General features: G+C 36.1%; 1 protein-coding gene across 4 annotated transcripts in view; it reads right to left on the bottom strand.

The window, feature by feature from the left end:
- Window positions 1-2,420: 2,420 nt before the first annotated feature.
- The window catches only part of lrp8 (low density lipoprotein receptor-related protein 8, apolipoprotein e receptor), a 183,920-nt gene continuing 165,832 nt past the window's right edge, over window positions 2,421-20,508 (bottom strand). The window contains exons 14-19 of one of the 4 annotated variants that reach the window (XM_052559329.1): window positions 18,926-19,067; window positions 16,180-16,332; window positions 15,636-16,016; window positions 11,868-11,942; window positions 8,954-9,123; window positions 2,421-7,076 (exon numbers count right to left, since the gene is read on the bottom strand). In XM_052559329.1, coding sequence (XP_052415289.1) covers window positions 7,038-7,076; window positions 8,954-9,123; window positions 11,868-11,942; window positions 15,636-16,016; window positions 16,180-16,332; window positions 18,926-19,067 — 960 coding nt within the window. In that variant the 3' untranslated portion in view covers window positions 2,421-7,037. Of the gene's footprint in view, window positions 9,142-11,867; window positions 11,943-15,635; window positions 16,017-16,179; window positions 16,333-18,925; window positions 19,068-20,508 lie in introns of all 4 variants that reach the window. The other 3 variants (XM_052559328.1, XM_052559327.1, XM_052559326.1) reach the window with 3 other exon arrangements.

Below are 20,508 nucleotides of genomic sequence, written 5' to 3' on the forward strand. Positions count from 1 at the left end.
ATGCAAAGGGCACTTTATTTTTTTAACAAATTATTATTTATTTGTTATTCACGCCATGTGTTTATTAAAAACAAGTTTTGTAATAACCGATTGTTCCAGTCTGGATCTTTGGCACTGATGAAAATTCTGATTTGGACCTTTCAGTGTAGACTTTGAGAACCCCTGGGCTATAAGTCTCAAATGTGCATTAATTGAGTACATAGTGTAGAGTGTATAGTGCGCCATGTGGGACGAAATTTAAAGTTGCTATGAAATGGAAAGAAGCAACTGATTTTTATTGTGATGCAGATCCAAGTGTAACTTGTTATAAAAACAAAAGAAAAACTGACTAAAAGATTGGAGAAATCTTTCATATGTCAAGCATACATTTTTTTAATATTTGTGCATAACACACATTTAAAACGTTACATTTTTATTTTGGGATTTGGAACACATTTAGTCAGATTTTAAACTTGAAAGCTCCTTTTCAAATTTACAGTAACTGCATAGTAGCATTTCTTCTTACAGGTCTCTAATGACATTGAGTCTAAATACAATTTTGGGTGCACTATCCCTTTAACAAAAAAGCAGGAAGGAGGGAAACAGGAACATATTGGGTTTTAATCCCAAATGCTACTTTTCATTTCCCCATCCTAATCAGTATTACCCTCATGCTTTCCATGCATCTTTTCCAGCTCCTTGTTTATTTGCAAACAACACACTCCCTGGTAGAAGAATGAATTTTTTTTAAGTCTTAATAGCTTTTAGCGAATGCTCTGTCTCCCTTTCACCTAGACAGATGACACAGACAAACCCAGCTCCTTTTGCCACAGTGGGACCAGCTGCATAGTAATTGGATGTTCGCACAGTAGGAGAGCGTGCTAAATGTCATCTGCTGTGCTAAAATAAAGCTGAAAAAAAAGAGGAAGAGGAAATAACTGTACTTGTGATAATTTATTGAAGGACAGGACAGTAACGATTAAGGATTTGGGGAAAAAATCTTTAATGGATCTTCATAGATTCTCTTTGAGGACTGTTTTCAGAGAGTGCTACAATGGGCAAAGTAATTGAACCAATAAAAGAGAATCATAAATAGGGTTGTCTATATAGAAATTAATCAGAGTGCCCTCACAACTGTTGGTCCTCTAGCGCAGGCCATATCCACACATTCAGATAAACGTCATTGACTATTTTTAAGATTTTTTTCCCCCAAATGGCCACAGGCCATTTTTCCACCACAGGATATTTGGTCCCCACAAAGTAACAAAGCGCGCACACACACACACACACACACACACACACACACACACACACACACACACACACACACACACACACACACACTTTTGGTGTGATTGCTCACAGTCATTCTCTGATTGGTAGACATTCTTTCTAGAATCATGGGTAGTGTTGTTTTTCCACTAACAATTCTGCTGTCAAGAATGATTATAAAAAAATAAAATAAAAAAACGTTTTCAAATAATGTAATTAATCAAAAGAATCAATTAACATCTTTAAAGGTAAAAAAAAAAAGTCAAAGATTATTTTTATTTCCAGAGCCCAGACCATTATGCACTATAGTGTTTTTTTTTTTTCTCTTGAAATAATAGTTTTTGCCTTTGTTATGATCATGTAGAACACACAGAAAACAAAGTGGGAGTGGGATTACACTCTCAGAAAAAAAGGTTCAAAAGCTGTCACTTGGTCGGTACCTTTTCAAAAGACACATCTTTGTACTTACCATATTGATACCTTAAAGATACATATAAGTACCTAAAGCGTATAAATTAGTACCTAAAAGGTACAAAACCGTACCGCCCCAGTGACCGCTTTTGTTAAAAAAAATTCTGAGAGTGTAGGAAAGGTCCTCGAGCGGGATGTCCTTAGCGCAGTATGTTGGTTTACTTACCCACTTGAGTGGATATTTGACCAAAAAAAAAAAAAGATTACCCTTGTGTCTTTCCAAACCTACATTTCTAGAAGATATCTACTTTTGTGCTTTGCAGAGAAAAGGAAGCCATATGGGTTTGGAACCACATAAGGGTGAGTAAATGATTACAGAATCTAGATTTTCAGGTGAACACCATGGCAACTTAGTAAAAATCACATTCATTAAATCTGTCTGCTGTCTGGGGCTGTCGCTGGGAGTTCAAGCAGTTTCCCCATTTTATTTAGGTCTCCCTGGAGGCTAATACTCACCGCAGACATTAGCAAAATCACAGTGTGACACCTGGTGGGGGAGTTCCTCTTTCCATTACCAGGCACAGAGCCACGGTCTCCTCTGGGGAGCCAGGCATAACCGCAATGTCGGCATACTAACAAGAATCATGAGCTGGTATGCAGGAAAGGGACATTTAAAAGCAGAACAACAGAACCACAAACAACTGTTTTCATTTAACTAATAAAAATGTTTAAGAGGGAGACAAAGAGTGACAAATGAGCCGTTTTTAACAATTTAATATATCAATATATAGATATTTATCAACAACTTGAATTTCATAGAAACGTGAGTGAGACCATTTTGGCATACAGTACAGATATTCCATGTAAGTATAGTTTTGCTAACGTTAAAACCCCCTCCCTATCCCCACCACCTCTGACCCACTGACACAGACACCAGAAAAGCAAAAAAAAACATAACATTATTGGAAAAATATACATGAACACGTACAAGGCACCAATAAATTAAACTGTAACCCTCTCTTTCAACACTGAGTGTAACCTATTAAATAGAATTACAATTTAATTTATCTATTAAATAAATGTACATATACAAATTAAACACTATTTCTGCAATGTTTACGGTTAAAAAGCAAAAATAAAATTAAGACCAGGAGGAAGAAGAAACGAACTGAAAACACTTTGGCAGATTATTAATTTTAGTTACAATCAAGTAGTAAAGAAATCCAGTGCTCTTGAGTACAAAGAAATCCATGTATGGTCTACACTCTTTTTCGTCCAGGAGACTTATATACACATCTGCTTTTTACAAGAAATGTTTAAAACCTTATCAAAAGTTTTGCTGTATGAAAACATATTTACAAATCATGACTCGGACTCATTGGACTGCAACGGTCACCCTTCCCCCCATCCTATGTAATCATATACACAGTGCAGAAGGCTTCTTGAAAAAGTTTGTGCAACAAACAGCGTACAAAATGTCTCCGAACCGCTATGGAATAACCGGGACGCATGTTTCCTAAAATGACAGGAATGACAGGCCCTCCTTCCTCCCCCTCTTCTGAAATTAACACCTACAAACCATACAGAAAATGAACAGTTCTTCAAGTAATATACATCATGTCAACATGATCTCACAGAGGGAAACCAAAATAAAGGTCACAAAGAGAACAAACAGGAATGTTATCATGTGTGTGGAGGACCTGACTCGTGCATTTAGAGTCGGCTGATCAGCTCTACAAGTCCACCAAACTAAGGAGCACTGTTCCAGGAGAGGTTCCAGCTTATCGTCCAGTGTGTCGTCCATTTTCAAAGAACTGTAGCCCTTTCGAAAGCAATGTCCTACTTGTTGGGCTGATGGGGACGACAGGGAGACAGTGATGAGGAGGAGTTACTGACATCACGAATGTTAGTCACAGTGGAGTGGGGTGAAGGAGCAGCGTGGCGAGTCCCTGCAGTGCTATAGGAAGGCAGGACTCGCCGGTACATATGCATAGAGTAGGAATGATGGACAGTGGTCACAAAGAACGGTGTGTTATCTACTGTACAGAGAGGCAGAAAATCCAAGGACTAAAAGTCTGTTCTAGAACCTTCTGTGTGCAGACCGTACATGTGTTTATTGAATATGTGTCGCACACATACTAAATTATAATACGCTAAGAGATCTGTTTGTAGAAACCTTGACAGCTAGAGAGCTCAATGGAACAAAGTTTCCCATAAAAACATTTTGAGCCAACTCTAGAGCAGCACCTGATAATAACGATGAGTTTGGGGTCAGGGAAAAAAATGTGCATGATACCCTTTCTGATAAAAAAATAAATAAAAATAATTATAATATATAAAAAAATGATTAAACCAACCTAAGCTTATTTGCTGGTCTTAATTGGTCTTCCAGTCTGGCACCGCTGTTTTTAAATTGGTTTAGCTTGTTAACAAGCTGATCTCCAAGCCAACCAATTGTCAAATGCCCAAAACCATTTAAAACTAGTTTAGTTAACTTTTTTTTGTCTTAGTTTGGTGTCCAATTGGTTCAGATTGTCAACAAGTTTGTCTTCCAGTCTAAATCAGCCGTTAAATGCCCAAAACCAATATAAAACCAATTTAGACTTTTTTTCTGGTCTTAGTTGGTCTCCTAGTCTGGCGTCCAGGTAGTTCAGCTGGTCAACAAGCTTGTCTTCCAGTCTAATTCAGCCGATAAGTGCCCAAAATACATTGTAAACTTGTTTAAGCGGTTTATTTTTCTGGTCTTTGTTGTTCTCATAGTCTGGTGTCTAGGTGGTTAGTTAGTTTACAATCATGTCTTTCAATCTAAACCAGATGATAATTACCCAAAACCCATCTAAAACCAGCAAACCAGATTTAATAAACCAGCAAACTAGATAAGGATGGTTTAAGCATTTTTTTTCCAGCAAGGTGCATCTGAAGAAACCACTGATAATGATCAAACAATAATTTATGACATTACAGTTCTGAAAAAGCACATGAAGCAGTTTGTTTACCCTGTATTGCTAGTCTGCGATTTTCAAATCAAAAACTAAAGTTTCACATTTTCAGAACTTATATATTCTGAAAGTATACGAAGCATCTAAAACGTTACTGCTTCAGTTTCAAAATTCTAGAAAATCGATTTATCCATTATACTTTCGATACTGTATACACAATTTGATGTGAGAATTGGTTAGGGATGAAGATTAAAACTAACTATACTATCGAAGACAAAAGACCTGTTTTCTCCAAACCATGTCTTCATGTCAAACCCATCTGATCAGAAAACTACAAGCGGCAGCTTCTTTAATCCACACAAACAAAAGCCTGAGCATCGAAACTCCCACACGGTCTCTCTTTCTAATGGAAAACAAACAGTGACCTAATGGAGGATTCTTTGAAATGAAGAGGGATGTTTTACAAGAGTTGGACACAAGATTCCTCATCACAGCAGAGAAGAGCAAAGGTGGCAGGAGTAAAGAACCACTCCAGACGCGAGACCACCCACATGCGGGCCAGAACCAAACAAACGGGTCTCAGGGACTTTTCGGTAGTCTCCAACAGCAGGGCAACTAACATGACTAGTTCTTCATAACCATTTGATCTAACAACACACCCCACTACACAGACATACTGCCAGATGCCAAGTTTTAATCAATGCTGGAAAATCTTAAACCAGCCTAAGGTTTTTTGTTGGTCTAGACGGCCTCTAAGATCTGTAAATCAGTGGTTCTCAACCAGGCCAAATGGAAAACTATCAGGGGTCCCCCAATAATACTTAAATTAAGTTATGAATTACAGTCTATATTAGAGGGCCTTTGATTATTGTCTTGGACAAAGGGGATTCTAAAGGTGATAACCACTGTTATATCAAAATATATCAAACCCTTCAAACAATCGATTCAGACTATTCTAAAACCAGCAAAAAAAATAAAAAATAAAAAATACTTTGGCTGGTTTGAGATTTTTTTTGTTTTTATCAGCAGGCATATCCAGGTAGATCAAAATCTGATTTTTACTTTTATACACCAGTTCAATCAGTCAGTGCCCTCGCTGACAGCGATACAGAAATAACCAAGCACTCATTCATCAAATGGAGAGAGTTTGAGAGTTGATATGTACAGGAAGCCTATATTCAGGCACTCCACATTTCCTGAACAGATGACTGTTCAGAGGAGCAAAGCTTTGATCTATGACTCTAATCTATCACGCCATTAAGCCACCCAATATGGCAGGCGGTGTCTTGTTGTCAGCATGCTAAATGCTAAAGAGTTTTACCCGAGGCATGACGAATATAGGGCCGGAAGAGACGCAGTTTGTGCGAGAGTGTGTGTTTTTGCCTGTCTGAGAGGGAGCGATCTAGACTGTAGATATGAACAAACAGCATTTTAGCCATTATCAAACCCTGACTACCGTATCTATTAGCGTGTTTGTGATAACAAACCACACAGATTTTTGCGATAACTGATACGATTTTAGAAAAACTGATGTCCTGAGCTAAAGTTTTGGGGTTATAAATGTGCCTGGGCAGGAAGAATTAACTTGGTCCTAGAAACTTGAGAAAAATGGAAGCCTCAGTGCTGGTGAAATAAATAAAAATGGAAAATATATATATATTGCCTCTCAAAGTTCGGGGGTGAAACCCTTCATCTCCAGATAGTGGCTGCAGAACTTTAAGAAGGGTCAAATCTGACTGGAGTGACTATGGAAGACATGAAAGTATACTAGTTTTGTCATTGGAAGTATGGACAGAAAAGTACAGATTCTGATTTATTTACAAGGTAAATCTTATTGTTTGCGATACATTATTTGTTTGTGAGATTATATGAATGCATAACAGCCACAAGGTGGAATTTGTGTTTAGTATGTCTGCAAATATGAATTTTCCACATCGCGTCTCCATCCTATTTCATATTTTCCTTCTATGTATCTCGAATGTTCACAGGATGGATTGTTCTCAATTCTCTCCCAACAATCGAAATGGCCATAGATCAACTTAAACCAGCTTGAAATGCTATTTCTAATTAAAAAACTACAGCACGAGTGCAGCAGGAGAGTGTTAGCGACTACTAATGTGACAAGCTATGAAGTTAGTCATCATTAAACAACACTATCTACTTCTACTGACACAGAGCAGGAATGATGCTAATAGTTAATTTAAGAACTAATGATTATTGCCTGACTGAGGGTTTATGGTTTGAAAACGACACTACGAGAAGACAAACCCAGTTTGTAGCTCTCGGCTGTGGAGAGCAAGTGCTCTTGTGTCCTTTTGGCTCTGTGCGCCTTGCTGCATTGTCTCGTGCGACCTCCTCGATGGAAGGAGAGATGGAGGACTAAAGGACGCATGGATTCAGGGATGGATAAGGAGAGAGCGAGTGCAAGAATCGCCCTCAGGGGAACCCGTCATCGTCCTGACTGAGCGCCACGCGCTGTGGAGAGCAGATAAAAAAAACAGTTACACGTGTTGAGAGAAAAGAAGGTGAGAAATATACACATTGGAAAGAATAAGAAGTCCTTTGGAGAAGGAGACGGATACAGAAACATCTGATATGCAGATCCTCCACACACAGACACACAGTGAGGAGCGACATGTGGGGCGCTTGAGAGAATCTTGTTATGCCACTGGAGCGGCCCGCCCCGTTTCTGCTGCGCGACTGATGTCTTTATCTCTGCTTGTGCTTGACATGCCGTCTGTAGCACAGGAAGTTCAAATCACACTGTTTAATCCCTCCATCTGACTAACAGCTCTCAACAGCGCCATGTTAACTATTTCAGCCCAGGCCAACGCTTATGCAAATATATGAATAAATCATTACATCACCCAAATAAATTACCAGCAAAACACCTACATAAATAAATAAACTAGAATATATTAAACGATTGTCCAGTCATTTAAGGTGCTCGTTGCTCATCCCTAAAACAGTTATAATGAATTCATAAAAAAAAAAAAAAAAACTTTTATGGGATAATGGGAGAGCACAATTTCAAAGCTTTCAAACATGGAAAGCATTTAAAGCTTCACACACACACACACATCACGAGAAACCGAAGACTGCGGCTGCATCCAAAATTGCATAATATCCTAGTATATAGTAGTAGTAGACAGGAGTAGTATGTGTGAATTCTTAGTAGTCATAAAACAATAGGTGAAACGTTCCTGGGTGCTTTACTATCGCATTATGCCAAGGTAAAGAGTTGATTATATTATTCAGTTGTCTTGCACCTGCATCCTTTTTGGATGTTTGGGATGTGCACACCACTTGTGTGTTAAAGAGTTGATAGGTCACATGACATAAGCACCTTTCACACATACTTTTACTGCTAAATTACCGGTAAATTACCGTTAAGAGATCATGTGTAAACAGGACATTTTCAAAATTCTGGTAAATTCGTTTTTTTAATTTACCAGTATGAGAAGTTGTAACATTACCAGTAATCTTCTCTGTGTGAATGCAGAACGAGATTACCAGTATTAGCCATAAAAGTTGAGAAAGCACTGATGGGCCAATCCATAAACGTTTAAATTCAAAATTTGCAGAGGACGCATTTACTCCTCGCTGTTTAGTTTAGTTTGAAGTTGACTAATATGATGTCTCTTGGCCAAAAGCAGCAGCATGAATGTGAAAGTTTTATGCTAAAATGAAAACATTAAAAAAAAAAAAAAAAAAAAAAAAAAAAGAGGCACAGCCATTAAGAGGTAACTTCTGATTCTGAATTTACAGGTAATTTGAAACTGACGTGGGAATGGTGCTTTACTGGTAAAAAGACGGAATGTCATTGCCTGTGTGAACAGCACATTTTTGTATTCACCAGTAAAGTTGTTGCGGTAATTTTACGCCAATTTACTGCTATTACTGTGTGATGGGGCTAATGGCAACACACGGTATATCTGGATTAAATTCATATTACACACATTCATACTATATACTACAATATTATCAATTATTTATTCAAAAGAAGTACCTACTTAGAGAAAATGCAATTTTGGACTCAGCCTATGGGAAACACATACAAACTAATGAAACCTCACATGGTAATCCATACACTAATTAAACATACATTTGAATGAAAATGTGTGGTGAATTATGAATATAAAAATGTGTTTGGGAAGAGGCAGCATAATGCCCTCTCTTAGGGAACACTGTCTTAGCCTCGCCCACATTTTAACACTATCCAACTGCCTTCCTCCCTTTGTTCACTTTGCGCTGGACAGCATAGGTGCCCCTGAGTACCAGTGAGCTGCCGGGTCTGGGATACCACCCCCCAGTGGCAGTGCTAGGTATGGCTGTCTGGCACTGCCACTCACTGCAGGGTAGACGTGGCCAATCTGCTCGCTGCGGCCGATGTGGATTTCGTCGTCGTCATCCTCTGTGGTCTTGCGGTAAACAGGGTTGTCGAAGTTCATGCTCTTGGTGTTCCGTCTCCTCCAGTTGCGCCACACCAGGTAGCCTCCGGTACACATCAGGCCGATGACCACTGTGGCAAGGATAGGAACTGCATGCATTTAACACACAGTCAACACATATGGCAGGGGGGTTAACACAGCCAGGGGACACAAAGCGGCAAATGACACACACACACGCACACACACACACATACATACATACATACATACATGCTCATACACTCAAACCTTAAGGTGTATCATGGCAGTCCTGGGCTAAATGGTTTCATAAAATGTGTTTCATTATTAAAATTATGTATCAAAGCAAATCTCATTTCATTTCATGCAGTTGTTGGAACCCACTTAACAAAATTACAGACATACTTAAGGATTAAAAAAAATGTAAACCCTTTTTTGAGCGATTTTATAGCCATATTAACAAACATTTAAACAGACAAAACTCATATAAAATATAATTTATAAAATGAATAACAAAAATTTGCCTGTTTATGCCAGCATGGGTACATTTAGCATAAATATAAATTGAATAAAAAAAAAAGTAAAATAAATAAATAAATAAATAAATAAATACATTCTGTTTTGCAGTTACTGATAAACTGAAAGTAAATTAACAATAACTAAAAAATATATGTTTTACCAGTTTAATTGGAAAAGTTATTTTTTATTTGATTTGAAGTTATGGGAATGTTTTTTTTATTTTTTATGGTAACTTGCTGAATTAACTGTAATGCTGCAAGGTTGTGTGACAATGATGCATACTGTTTCCCATCAAATTTTTAAATCATAAGCAATAAACAGTGTATAATAAATAGTGTGCAGGACTCTATAAATCCATTCTAAACAGCTTTTATATTTGGGGTTAGTGAGATTTAAATCATAAATTTTAGTCAAAATGCATTAAACTTATGGTTATGATAGAAACATTATAATATTACAAAAGCCTTCTTTTTCAAATAAATGATGTTCTTATGGATCAAAGTAAACTGATATTTTTTTAAATAAAAATATTAAATTCAGCATATTAAAATTATTTCTGAAGAAGGCTGGAATAATGGCTGTTGAAAATGGCTTTGCCAACAAAGGAATACATTATTATAATTTTTTAAACTAGCAATAATATTTCACAATATTGTTTTTACTGTATATTCGATCAAACAAATGCAGCCCTGGTGAACATAAGCGACTTCTTTTAAAAAAACTTACCAGCCCCCATCTTTTGAATGGTACTGTACATAATTTAAGGAGAGCCTGTCATATTACTACAAAAAGGGCTACTTAAAAAGCAGGTGTAAAAATAGCAGATATAAATATTTTAAAACTAGGGCTGCCAAAGACACACCTTTCCCTTTTGCTCCATCTCTCTCTCACACGCACAGACACACACACACACACACACACACACACACACACGCAGTGGCTTAGTGAAATATGTGAAGGGGGTGCTCGCATGCTGCTCAGTGAGAAAGAAGGGGTCTAAGGGGACCAGGAGAAATCGAATTGGATCGTGTGTATGCTCACACACGTCTCATTGTTAATGGTTGGGGGGAGCACATTGCTATCCAGGATGAATTGATAACCATGTGTGGCTTTCCTGCAGTGTCTGGCTAACCCATTCCCTAATTTAAAAGATCAGCCGTGGCTGCTCTGGTCCCCTGGAAGTTCTCTCTAATTGCTCTATTGTCTGGGGGGGGGGGGGGGGGGGGGTACAGAGACCTCCTCATGATGTGTTTTTCTACATCACTCAGGTTCTTTTGTCTCGCTATAAACACTTGAGATGCATTCTTAGAATCACATTCGATTTTTAACCAAACTACAATAAAAGAAAGCATTTAGAAAAACGCTACAATTTTAAGCTAAGAGGAGTGACCATGAAGGGACTGCAATTACAAAGAGCTATTAAAACAGTTTTTAGAGAAAGGTATTTCACTTAGTATTTTTCATTTCAATCCCACTAAGCCACTCTCCAGACACAGTTCACACAATCAATGAAGCCCATCAGGTCCTTTTGACAGAGACTTTCTATAGAGATACATACATTTACATATACTGTACTTTCTATATACACATGTGCTATTGTTTATTTCCATCAAAAGGATGATGTGTAGAAACTGAAAGAATGATCACAAAATCCAAATGCATGAGCGACACTTCTTTTTGTAGGATCAAAAATAACCATTTATAAAGCGCTAATTTCATAATGAGCACAAATATAATTAAAAACTTGCTGTAGTCTGCTGTCATATAAACTTTTGTAACAGACTTTTAATTTATAAAGAATATTCTAGATTTAATACAATTCAAGCTCAATCGACAGCATCTGTGGATAATCTAATGTGTACAGTAAAAGCTTACAAAAAAAAATTACATTTAAAATATGAAAATATCACACTGTGACCAAAGTATAACCATATTCAGAGTAGTCTGAAGCATGTAATAAACTCATCTGTGAAAAGTTATAGAAACAAATATATAAATATAATACAAATTATAATTGTATAAATATAGTTAAATACAAATGCATGTTTCTGTAATTTTAACAAACTCAAAATTGAGTTTAAATTATTTCTATATTATGTTTTTCAATTATCTCAATAAGAAATAGCATGCTGCTGACAGCCCTTAAATTGCATCTAACCTGGAATATTAAGCTAAACGGAGCAGCAGCAAGTTTATAAATGGCTACTTAGGACCACCATAAGTGTCTCCAAAGCAGGCAGTGCACATAAAGCTCAAGGGCAAAAGCTGTTCATCTACTCGGTGAACAAGTCTGAATTCAAAATGCAGGATAAAATGCTTAGTTAACTTTAATACTCACCTATTGGAATGACTATACCCAGAACCGCAACGGTTATATTGCTACCAAGGAGGAAGTGGTCATTTCCACTGCCAGCTGAAACAAAGATGAAGAAACTTGTATTAACTTTACATTTAAATCACAAGATCATAACAGATTTAGTACACAGCACTGTATTGTCCACAATTACTGAGAACAGATTTTTCTAAATAAACACCGACTGAGGTGGCAGCATGTAACAGGTGTGTTTTTACTGCCATTTTCATTTAAATGAACCTTCTCCAGTATGTATGGTGAAGTGTCCATTTAAGGCCATATATTGCTATTCATACAGCTCTTTGCTTTGTGCTGTTGCTTTCCTTTTTAAGGTTTCTGCTGAGCAGTTTTTTCCACCATATAAATCCCACCTCAATCTCACAATTAGCACGTGGCCCTCCATTAGCTACAGCATAATTAGTGTCTGATAATAGAGCCTGAGCTGGGAGATTAAGAGGACTAGATGGTACAGCATTAGCATACAGATACAGACAAGACAGCCTGAGGGCTTGTCTGTACGAAACAAAAGAAATGCAGTGCATGTAGTAACAACTACATCAGTATTATCGGTAAGGGGATCCTCTTAAAGCTACAGTGAGTGTGTTATTTATGTGATACCAGTGACATGTGGGTTTCCATGGCAATACTTCATTTGCATCATCTGCTTCTGTTTCCATACGCTCTCAGAACAAAAAAAGTATAAAAGCGGTCACTGGGGTGGTACTTTTTCAAAAGGCACACCTTTGCACCTAAAGAGTCCATATTGGTAACTTAAAGGTACATATTAGTAACAAAAGTGTACTTGTTAGTACCTAAAAGGCACAAAAGTGTTCTTTTTAAAAAGATACCACCTTTTTTTTCTGAGAGTGTATAGTGTGTAGTTCCTGTTTTAAATGGGTTTTTAAATTTTTCTATTAAAAGAGCATTGAACGATTTATTACATCCAGAAAATCATTATGCACAGAGCCTTATGTCTGTAAAAACAAAACAAAAAGGAGTGTATCCAAACTCATTAATGTGGAAATGCTTTTAGTAAAAAACAATTGGCCTGTAACAGGTGATGCTGACAAACTCCATTATGAGCAATGAAAATTGCTAACACGCTTCAGAAATTCACGACCCATGGTTTTATGATCATTTTGCACAATATGTGATATATTTTACAAATCTACAGGTACATTCACAGCTGGTGTGCCTGGCATTGAAATAGCTACATACACCAACGTTCAAAAAGTATGTGGTTGGTACAATTTCTTAATGTTTTATGTGTTAATGAAAGATGAGTCTTATGCTGACCAAGGCAGCATTTGTTTGAATAAAAATACAGTAAAAATATTTATATTATTTAATTTAAATAACTGTTTTCTATTTTAATTCAATAGCCATCACTCCAGTCTTCAGTGTCACATGATCCTTCAGAAATTATTCTAATATGTGACCATGGACTACAAAACCAGTAATTAGTAGAACATGTATATTTGTAGCAATAGTCAAAATACATTGCATGGGTCAGAATTATTGATTTTTCTTTTATGCCAAACATCTTAAATTTGAGATTAGTAATATGCATTGCTAAGGACTTAATTTGAAAACTTTAAAGGCGATTTTCTCAACATTTAGATTTTTTTTTTCTGCACCCTCAGATTCCTGATTTAATATAGCTGTATCTCAACCAAATATTGTCCTATCATAACAAACCGTACATCAATGTAAAGCTTATTTATTTAGCTTTTAGATGTTAAATGAACCCTTATCTCAGTTTTTTGGTCCAGGGTCCCATATTTTGATTTGGTGCTCAAGAAACACTTCTTATTATCAATGTTGAAAACCGTTACACTTCTTAATATTTCTTTTTCAAGTTTAAAAGAATATTAGCAATGTAAAGTCCTTAATGTCACTTTTGATCAATTGAATCGTTTCTTGCTGGAAAAATCATCTTCTTAAAATAAATAAACTAAATGAATCTTACTGATCCAACAGCAGTGTTTAAGAAAAGAGCCACATTTGTAGTTTTTGTCTTCATTAGCAAGCAGCCATAAAAGGCAGAAAGGGTGCTGGTGTAATTCATCACTATCCTCAGTGCAGCAATTTACAGGTTTCATCTAATGGAGACTTTCACCATGTCTACAGTGTAATATGCTGGCAATCATAAAATATTCAAGAACCCAAATTTACAGTTAGCATCAAGAATGAACACTTCTGTGCTTTGATTATGGGCTGAGAGGTATAAAGGCTACTAAAATGTTGGTTGTTTTTCCATATTTTAAAGACTTTTAGAGGGATATCATGGATGTAGATCCTATTACTGAAGTCACTAATGCTTTTTTTCCTGCTGTGTCCAGGTGGCCATGTACCTGAGTGTCCCCAGTCAAAGCCCAGAAGCCTGAGAGTTGGAGGGGGGAGTTTAGAGTGAACAAGGCTGAGGGCAATGTTCATCAGTCAGGGCTGGCTGCTCCTCTGTCTTCACTGGCTGCTTTAATTCAGCACAGATACACTCTGGGACCCTGGGTGACCACTGCAAGCCTCATCTATCACTTTCAAGTGGCCCAGTGATGCTCGGCAAGCAAATTCCACCACACATTAACTTTCACAGACTCTGAGGACTACTGTATGAGTACTGTAGGAGAGCAATTATATAAGCTACAGCTGAATATCAGTGGTGATGGAATTCAGTAAAACTACAAGCTCAATAAAAGCAAAACAACGCAATATCACATGATATTTCTCTTATACAACAGTCCTATGAATATTTACATAAAGCCCAATGACATCAAACGTTGGTAAGATTTTTTTATATTTTTGAAAAAGGTATTCAATGCTCACCAAGGCTGCATTTATTTAACCATAAATACAGTAAAAACAGTAATATTGTGAGATTTTACCATTTCAAATGAGTGTTTTCCATTTTAATATATTTTAAAATTGTTATTTATTTTTGTGATGACAAAGCAGAATTTTCGGCAGCCATGAAAATTTTTCATAATATTTTAATTAAGACTTTTATGCTCACCAAGGCTGCATTTATTAGATCAAAATACAGTAAAAACAGTAATATCGTGAGACTTTATTGCAACTTAAAATAAGTGTTTTCTATTTTAACTTTTTAAAATGTAATTTATTTTTGTGACGGCAAAGAATAATTTTTATTTCATGAATGATCCTTAATCATTCAGATTTAGTGCTCAAGAAACATTTATTATTATTATTAATGTTGAAAACAGTTCTGCATAATATTTTTCTAAAAACAGTGATGCATTTTATTTATTTATTTATTTTTGGATTTTGTGCTGAACAGAAAGTTCAAAATATATAAATTTTTAAAAATATAATTTTAATTGTCTTCGTTGTCACTGTCAACTTTTGAATGTCTGTAATACAAAAAACTACCCTTTGTATTCATGTTGGTTTTTTAATATGGCTTATTTTCAAAAAAGTTAATGAAAGTACAAAATTTTTTACAAATACAAATAATGATTAATTGAAAGGATTAATTGAAAGTCTTAAAAATATTTTTTAAAGAGCTGTTTTTAAAGCATACTCCTCAGAGAAAAGTTGTATTGGAGTTATTGCATTAAACTGTATAGTGCATTGTAATATACGTTTGAATAAAAAAAGAAGCAGACAAAAAAAAAGAAAAGACCATGATAACACAAAAACAGAAAGGGAAACATTTAACGTTTATGCTTATCCAAATCGAATTACATTCAAAAATGCATTCAGGCTATACATAATTTTTTTTTTGCAGAAACTCACCGCGATGAGAGAGATTGCCATTGGCCCCTTGTAAGCTGTTGCCGTGGATGGTTGTAGATGTCTGTCTATGATCTGCTGTTGTCTGGGTGGAGGTTGACCGATTCCCTGGTGCTTTAGTGCTGGACTGAGTGGTCACTGTGGTTGAAGTGGCTCTGGAGTGTGTGGTGGTGGAACTCTGCGAGCTGGAGTGAGTGGTTGTGGTGGGGCTGGTGGTGGTTGTACTTGATACTGTCGCTGTAGGTGTAGTTATAGAGATTGTTCTGATTGTTGTTGGTCTATCTGTGTTTATAGCTGGAGTAGTGGTTGTAGGAGTCACAATAGTAGAAGGTTCTGGTGTTGTAGTAGTGGTTGTACTTGCAGAAGTTGTTGTTTTGGGTTTGACTACAACAAACAAAACAGATATATCGAGTCAGCTGACTTCCTGTAATCTCTTGAGTTTGTCTAAAAAACATAAATTCCACTTCCAAACCTGAATCAGGTGAGGTTTGTTTCTTTAAAGAGTATAGTATGAGTAAACTTGACCTATGGCTCTGTAGTTTGTTACCTGTCACACAGCGGCGCATGTCCGGGCCCAGTTCCATGTTGTCGGGACAGGCACACGTGTACTTGGGCGAGTGGTCTGTGATCTGAGGAGCTCTGAGGCACAGGTACTCACAGCCGCCATTGGGCAGACTTCCCATGTTGCATGTGTCTGGAGCTATAGGGGAAGTCACGGTTTAATTCAGATGAATTAGACTCTGGATTGGTTGCACAGTAGTATATATGAGATCATACATTAAAATAATGATCTATTAAGATGCAGTCACAGTGACAGTGACCAGACACTGGAGCTCATTCATTTTCAGAGAAAGCTGTTTTTTATTCATTTTTAACATTTTTATTCACCTCAAAATTGTTTTCTATGCAGCTGCTCATGGGTATAAAGTGCATTCAGTAAGATATATTAACCAGTTAAGAAAACACATTTGAATAAATTAACCAAAGCAAAATGTTGTTTATATTAAATGTTACAGAAGTCATTTATAAATTAATTGATGTGGTTTCGAGGATGAAAAATTATGTAAATTTAAACATACACTACCATTTATAAGTCTGGGTGCAAAAGTGACAGTAAAGACCTTTATAATATAACAAAAATTTATATTTCTGGGGGAAAAAAGAAATTAATCATGATCTCCATAAAAAAATATTACTGTTTTCACCATTTATAATAATCAGAAATGTTTCTTGAGCACCAAATCAGTTTATTAGAATGATTTTTGAAGGATCGAGTAACAACGAAGACTAAATTAATTACTGCTTTGCCATCGCAGGAATAAATAACAAATATATTAAATGTAATTGCATAAATTGTTATACATTTTTATTTATTTTTTTTACAATATTACAGTTTTTATTACAATATTATAGTCAGTAATCACGCTTGTCTATTGAACTGTGTATGGAATCCTAGAGTATATGTAAAAATGCATCAAAAAGCATCAATTATTTGGCTTGACGAATAGTTATATTTATACTTAAACATAATAGATTTAATACATATATGCATTATGACCAGAAATGGATTGAGCTTGAACAACTAGAATCATTTTCTCATGTTATTGTCAGTTGAACAATATAGCAATGTCTCATAAAATCATGTTTTGCAGGGATGCATAACTGATTAATATTTCACTCAGAGGCACTTGAAATATAAAAAGCGGATGGATTCCATTCTCATCATTTCTCGTTCAGCACAAGTGTGTTTTCCCGCTTTCGTTTGCATTTACAGAGCAACATGTTTAATTCTTTGATTTAGATTTAAATAGCACTTCTCATTTATGAATGTGAGGAGGCTGTAAATTGGTTCTTCTGCTGGCATGCTGCACGTGGTCTGTTTGTGATAAAAGGATGAAAACAAGGAATCGAAATCTGCACACACATACGCACAATGCTTCTTTCATTTTCTCTGCCTGTCTCTAGAATAAAAATTCACCATAAATATGCTATTCACTAATAGGACTGCTATTACTGGGGAAAAACAGAGTCAGCAAAGATTTGCCTCTCATTATTATAACAATGCTAAAAGGTGAAAATGTGAAAATAATACCATTCAAGCATTGTTTCTATTAGTTCCTGAAAGGTAGAAATAATTAAACAGGTTTTTTTTTATTTTTTTTTTGCAGCTGTATCTTTAAGAAATTGACTCTTTACGTGTGAAATGAACAACAAAGGTTTATTTTTATTTTTTTTTACTTCGTTTCAATACATTTTCTTTGTGGACAGGGGAGGAAGTTGAATTCTCAGTGTTTTCACAGCACATCAAGGTCTTTTAACACAAAGATCAGGACAGTTTGTTTCTTCATGCTAGAAGTCCTCTAATGCATTATAACATCCATCACTGGCTATTGAGCTCAACAGATAAAAGATAAAACAGACTGAAACTTACATTATTTTCCAAAAGTTTGAGGTCAGTAAAATTGTAAAGAAATGAATAATTATATCCAGCAAGGACGGATTACATTGATCAAAAGGCACAGTAAAAGAGTACATTTTTACAAAAGATTTATATTTCAAGTACTGTTCTTTTGATCTTTCTATTCATAAAAATGTATTATGTTTTTCACAAAAATATTAAGTGTATATTTTTATTCAACAAATAGAGCTTTTCCATCACAGGAATACATCTATAAACACTTGAAATAATCTAATACTCACCAAATTACCAGCAAAATTGCTGACAAAATTTTAGCCTTTAAGAGATTTTCTAACATATATAAAAAAATCTGAGCCGAAACAAAAACAATGAGGTAAATCAGTAAAACGTTTCAGTTCAGTGAAATAATTCAGTTGAATAAATCAAAAGTACTGGACCAACATTACCTGGATGAGAGAACCTATATGAGCATCTATATGACGTAGCGGCAGTGGCAACAACAATACTACAATGAGAATAAAAGGTACGCCTTCCTCCTTTGCATGAACATCAGGGCAGCGTTGTGCAACTCTTCGCACACAGTGATGTAGCGATGTGAGGGTGTGTTAGAACGAGCCGTTTTAGGGGGTGTGGACAAGTCTCAACTTTTATAAAGAATATCTCTTCGGATTTGAGACTTCAGTCTTTGAAACTGTACAGATCTTTATTATGCACGAAGAACTAGTAAAACTCCAATGAGAAAAGAAAAATTGAAATCGCATCATGTGACCCCTTTTAGTAAACTGCTACATTTACCTACTTACTCTCTGACACTGGCCAGTCTATACACAAGTGATGTACAGTGGTCTCTATCTGTACTACACTTGTTTCTCACCTTGAGGCTGCCGGAGCTCGTGGAACACCACCACATCCAGTGGGTTGTTGAGATCTTGAGCCAGCATTGACACATTATTCCCTGTCAGCCGGTTTACACTGTAGATGGCTTCATCCTCCAAGTCGGTCCAGTAAACTCGGTCCTGTAGAAACATATAAAATGTGAATTCTACAAAAGCAGGAGCTATTGCACACCTGAGGTTCAGACATTACAATTGCCACTTGCAATGAAAACACAAACTGATAATATGTAATTCTCCAAACTAGTATATGTAATTGAATACAAGTAGCTTTGTATAAAAGTGTGGAAACAAGAATAAATGCAAATTTTTTTTACAAGTGTCTTAATAGTTTTATGCCCAGCTTATACTATTATTAAAAAGTTTGGGGTCTGTAACATTAACATTAATGTTTTTGAAAGTGCTCTCCTATGCTCACCAAGACTGCATTTATTTGCTAAAACACACAGTAAAACATTAACACTGTGAGATATTATATTATTTTCAGTTCAATATATTTTAAAATGTAATGAAAATGAATTTTCAGCAACCATTACAGTCTGAAGATCCTACAGAAACCATTCTGATTTGGTGCTCAAGCAACATTTCTTATTATTATCAATGTTGAAAACAGTTGTGCTGCTTAACATTTTCTTTAGAAACTGATAATTTTTTTAGGAGTTTGAATAGGTTGAATAGAAAGCTGAAAAGAACAGCATTTATTTGAAACAGAATTTTCATTACTGCCACATTTAATCAAACTAAGGCAACCTTGCTAAAAGGATATATTACTTCTTTAGAAAAAAATCGTATTGAGCCCAAACAATAGTATATATAAAGAATGAATAAGAAGTTAAACACATCTTTATATATGTTTTATACTTAAATCACATCCTGTCTCATGTATGTCAATAAGTGACTACCATTCACATTATTCTTGGGTCTTTAATTGTCATTCACTGAAAAATAGAGAATGATAAATAGGAGAAAAAAAAAGATACTTGAATAGGAAAAAAATCTCAACCAAGAAGGTATTATTCTGTAGGGCATGTTTTTTCTTCTCACTGCATGATGCAAGACAACAAAACGGGGGGAAAAAAAAACAGGAGGAAGATGACAATGAAGATAAAGGCTTCTGTCTTTTGGACCACAAAGGTTTTTCATCAGACTAATTAAAGCTTGCACCTCTATCTCTCCTTTGTATCTTCACCTCCACGAGCATGAAAGCACACGCGCCACTGTCGGAAAATACCACTTTCAACATTCTCCGTCTGACTCCCTCCTCTGATCAGGCCTTATCAGCCGCTACAGAAATATTGCAAATGTGCATGGTGAGATGGTCTGTTACTATGACAACCTGAGATTCATCTTCTTTTCAAACGGATGCGGAAATGGATGAGGACGTTTGGGAGGGGGTGCTTTTGGGGTAACAAAAGAAAAGGACTTGGGGGAGGGCTCAAAAATAAAATAAGATTGAGAAGACGGAGCATGCCTAAGTGGGCGGCTGGCTCTGAGTATCTTAGGATGTTTACAGAGCTGTGCTTTTTAGGAAAGGTCAGGCTGCTGGATCCCAGTGGAGCTCCGT

The sequence above is a fragment of the Carassius gibelio genome, chromosome B6 (assembly GCF_023724105.1).
Source record: "Carassius gibelio isolate Cgi1373 ecotype wild population from Czech Republic chromosome B6, carGib1.2-hapl.c, whole genome shotgun sequence".
In the NCBI taxonomy this organism is placed as follows: domain Eukaryota; kingdom Metazoa; phylum Chordata; class Actinopteri; order Cypriniformes; family Cyprinidae; genus Carassius; species Carassius gibelio.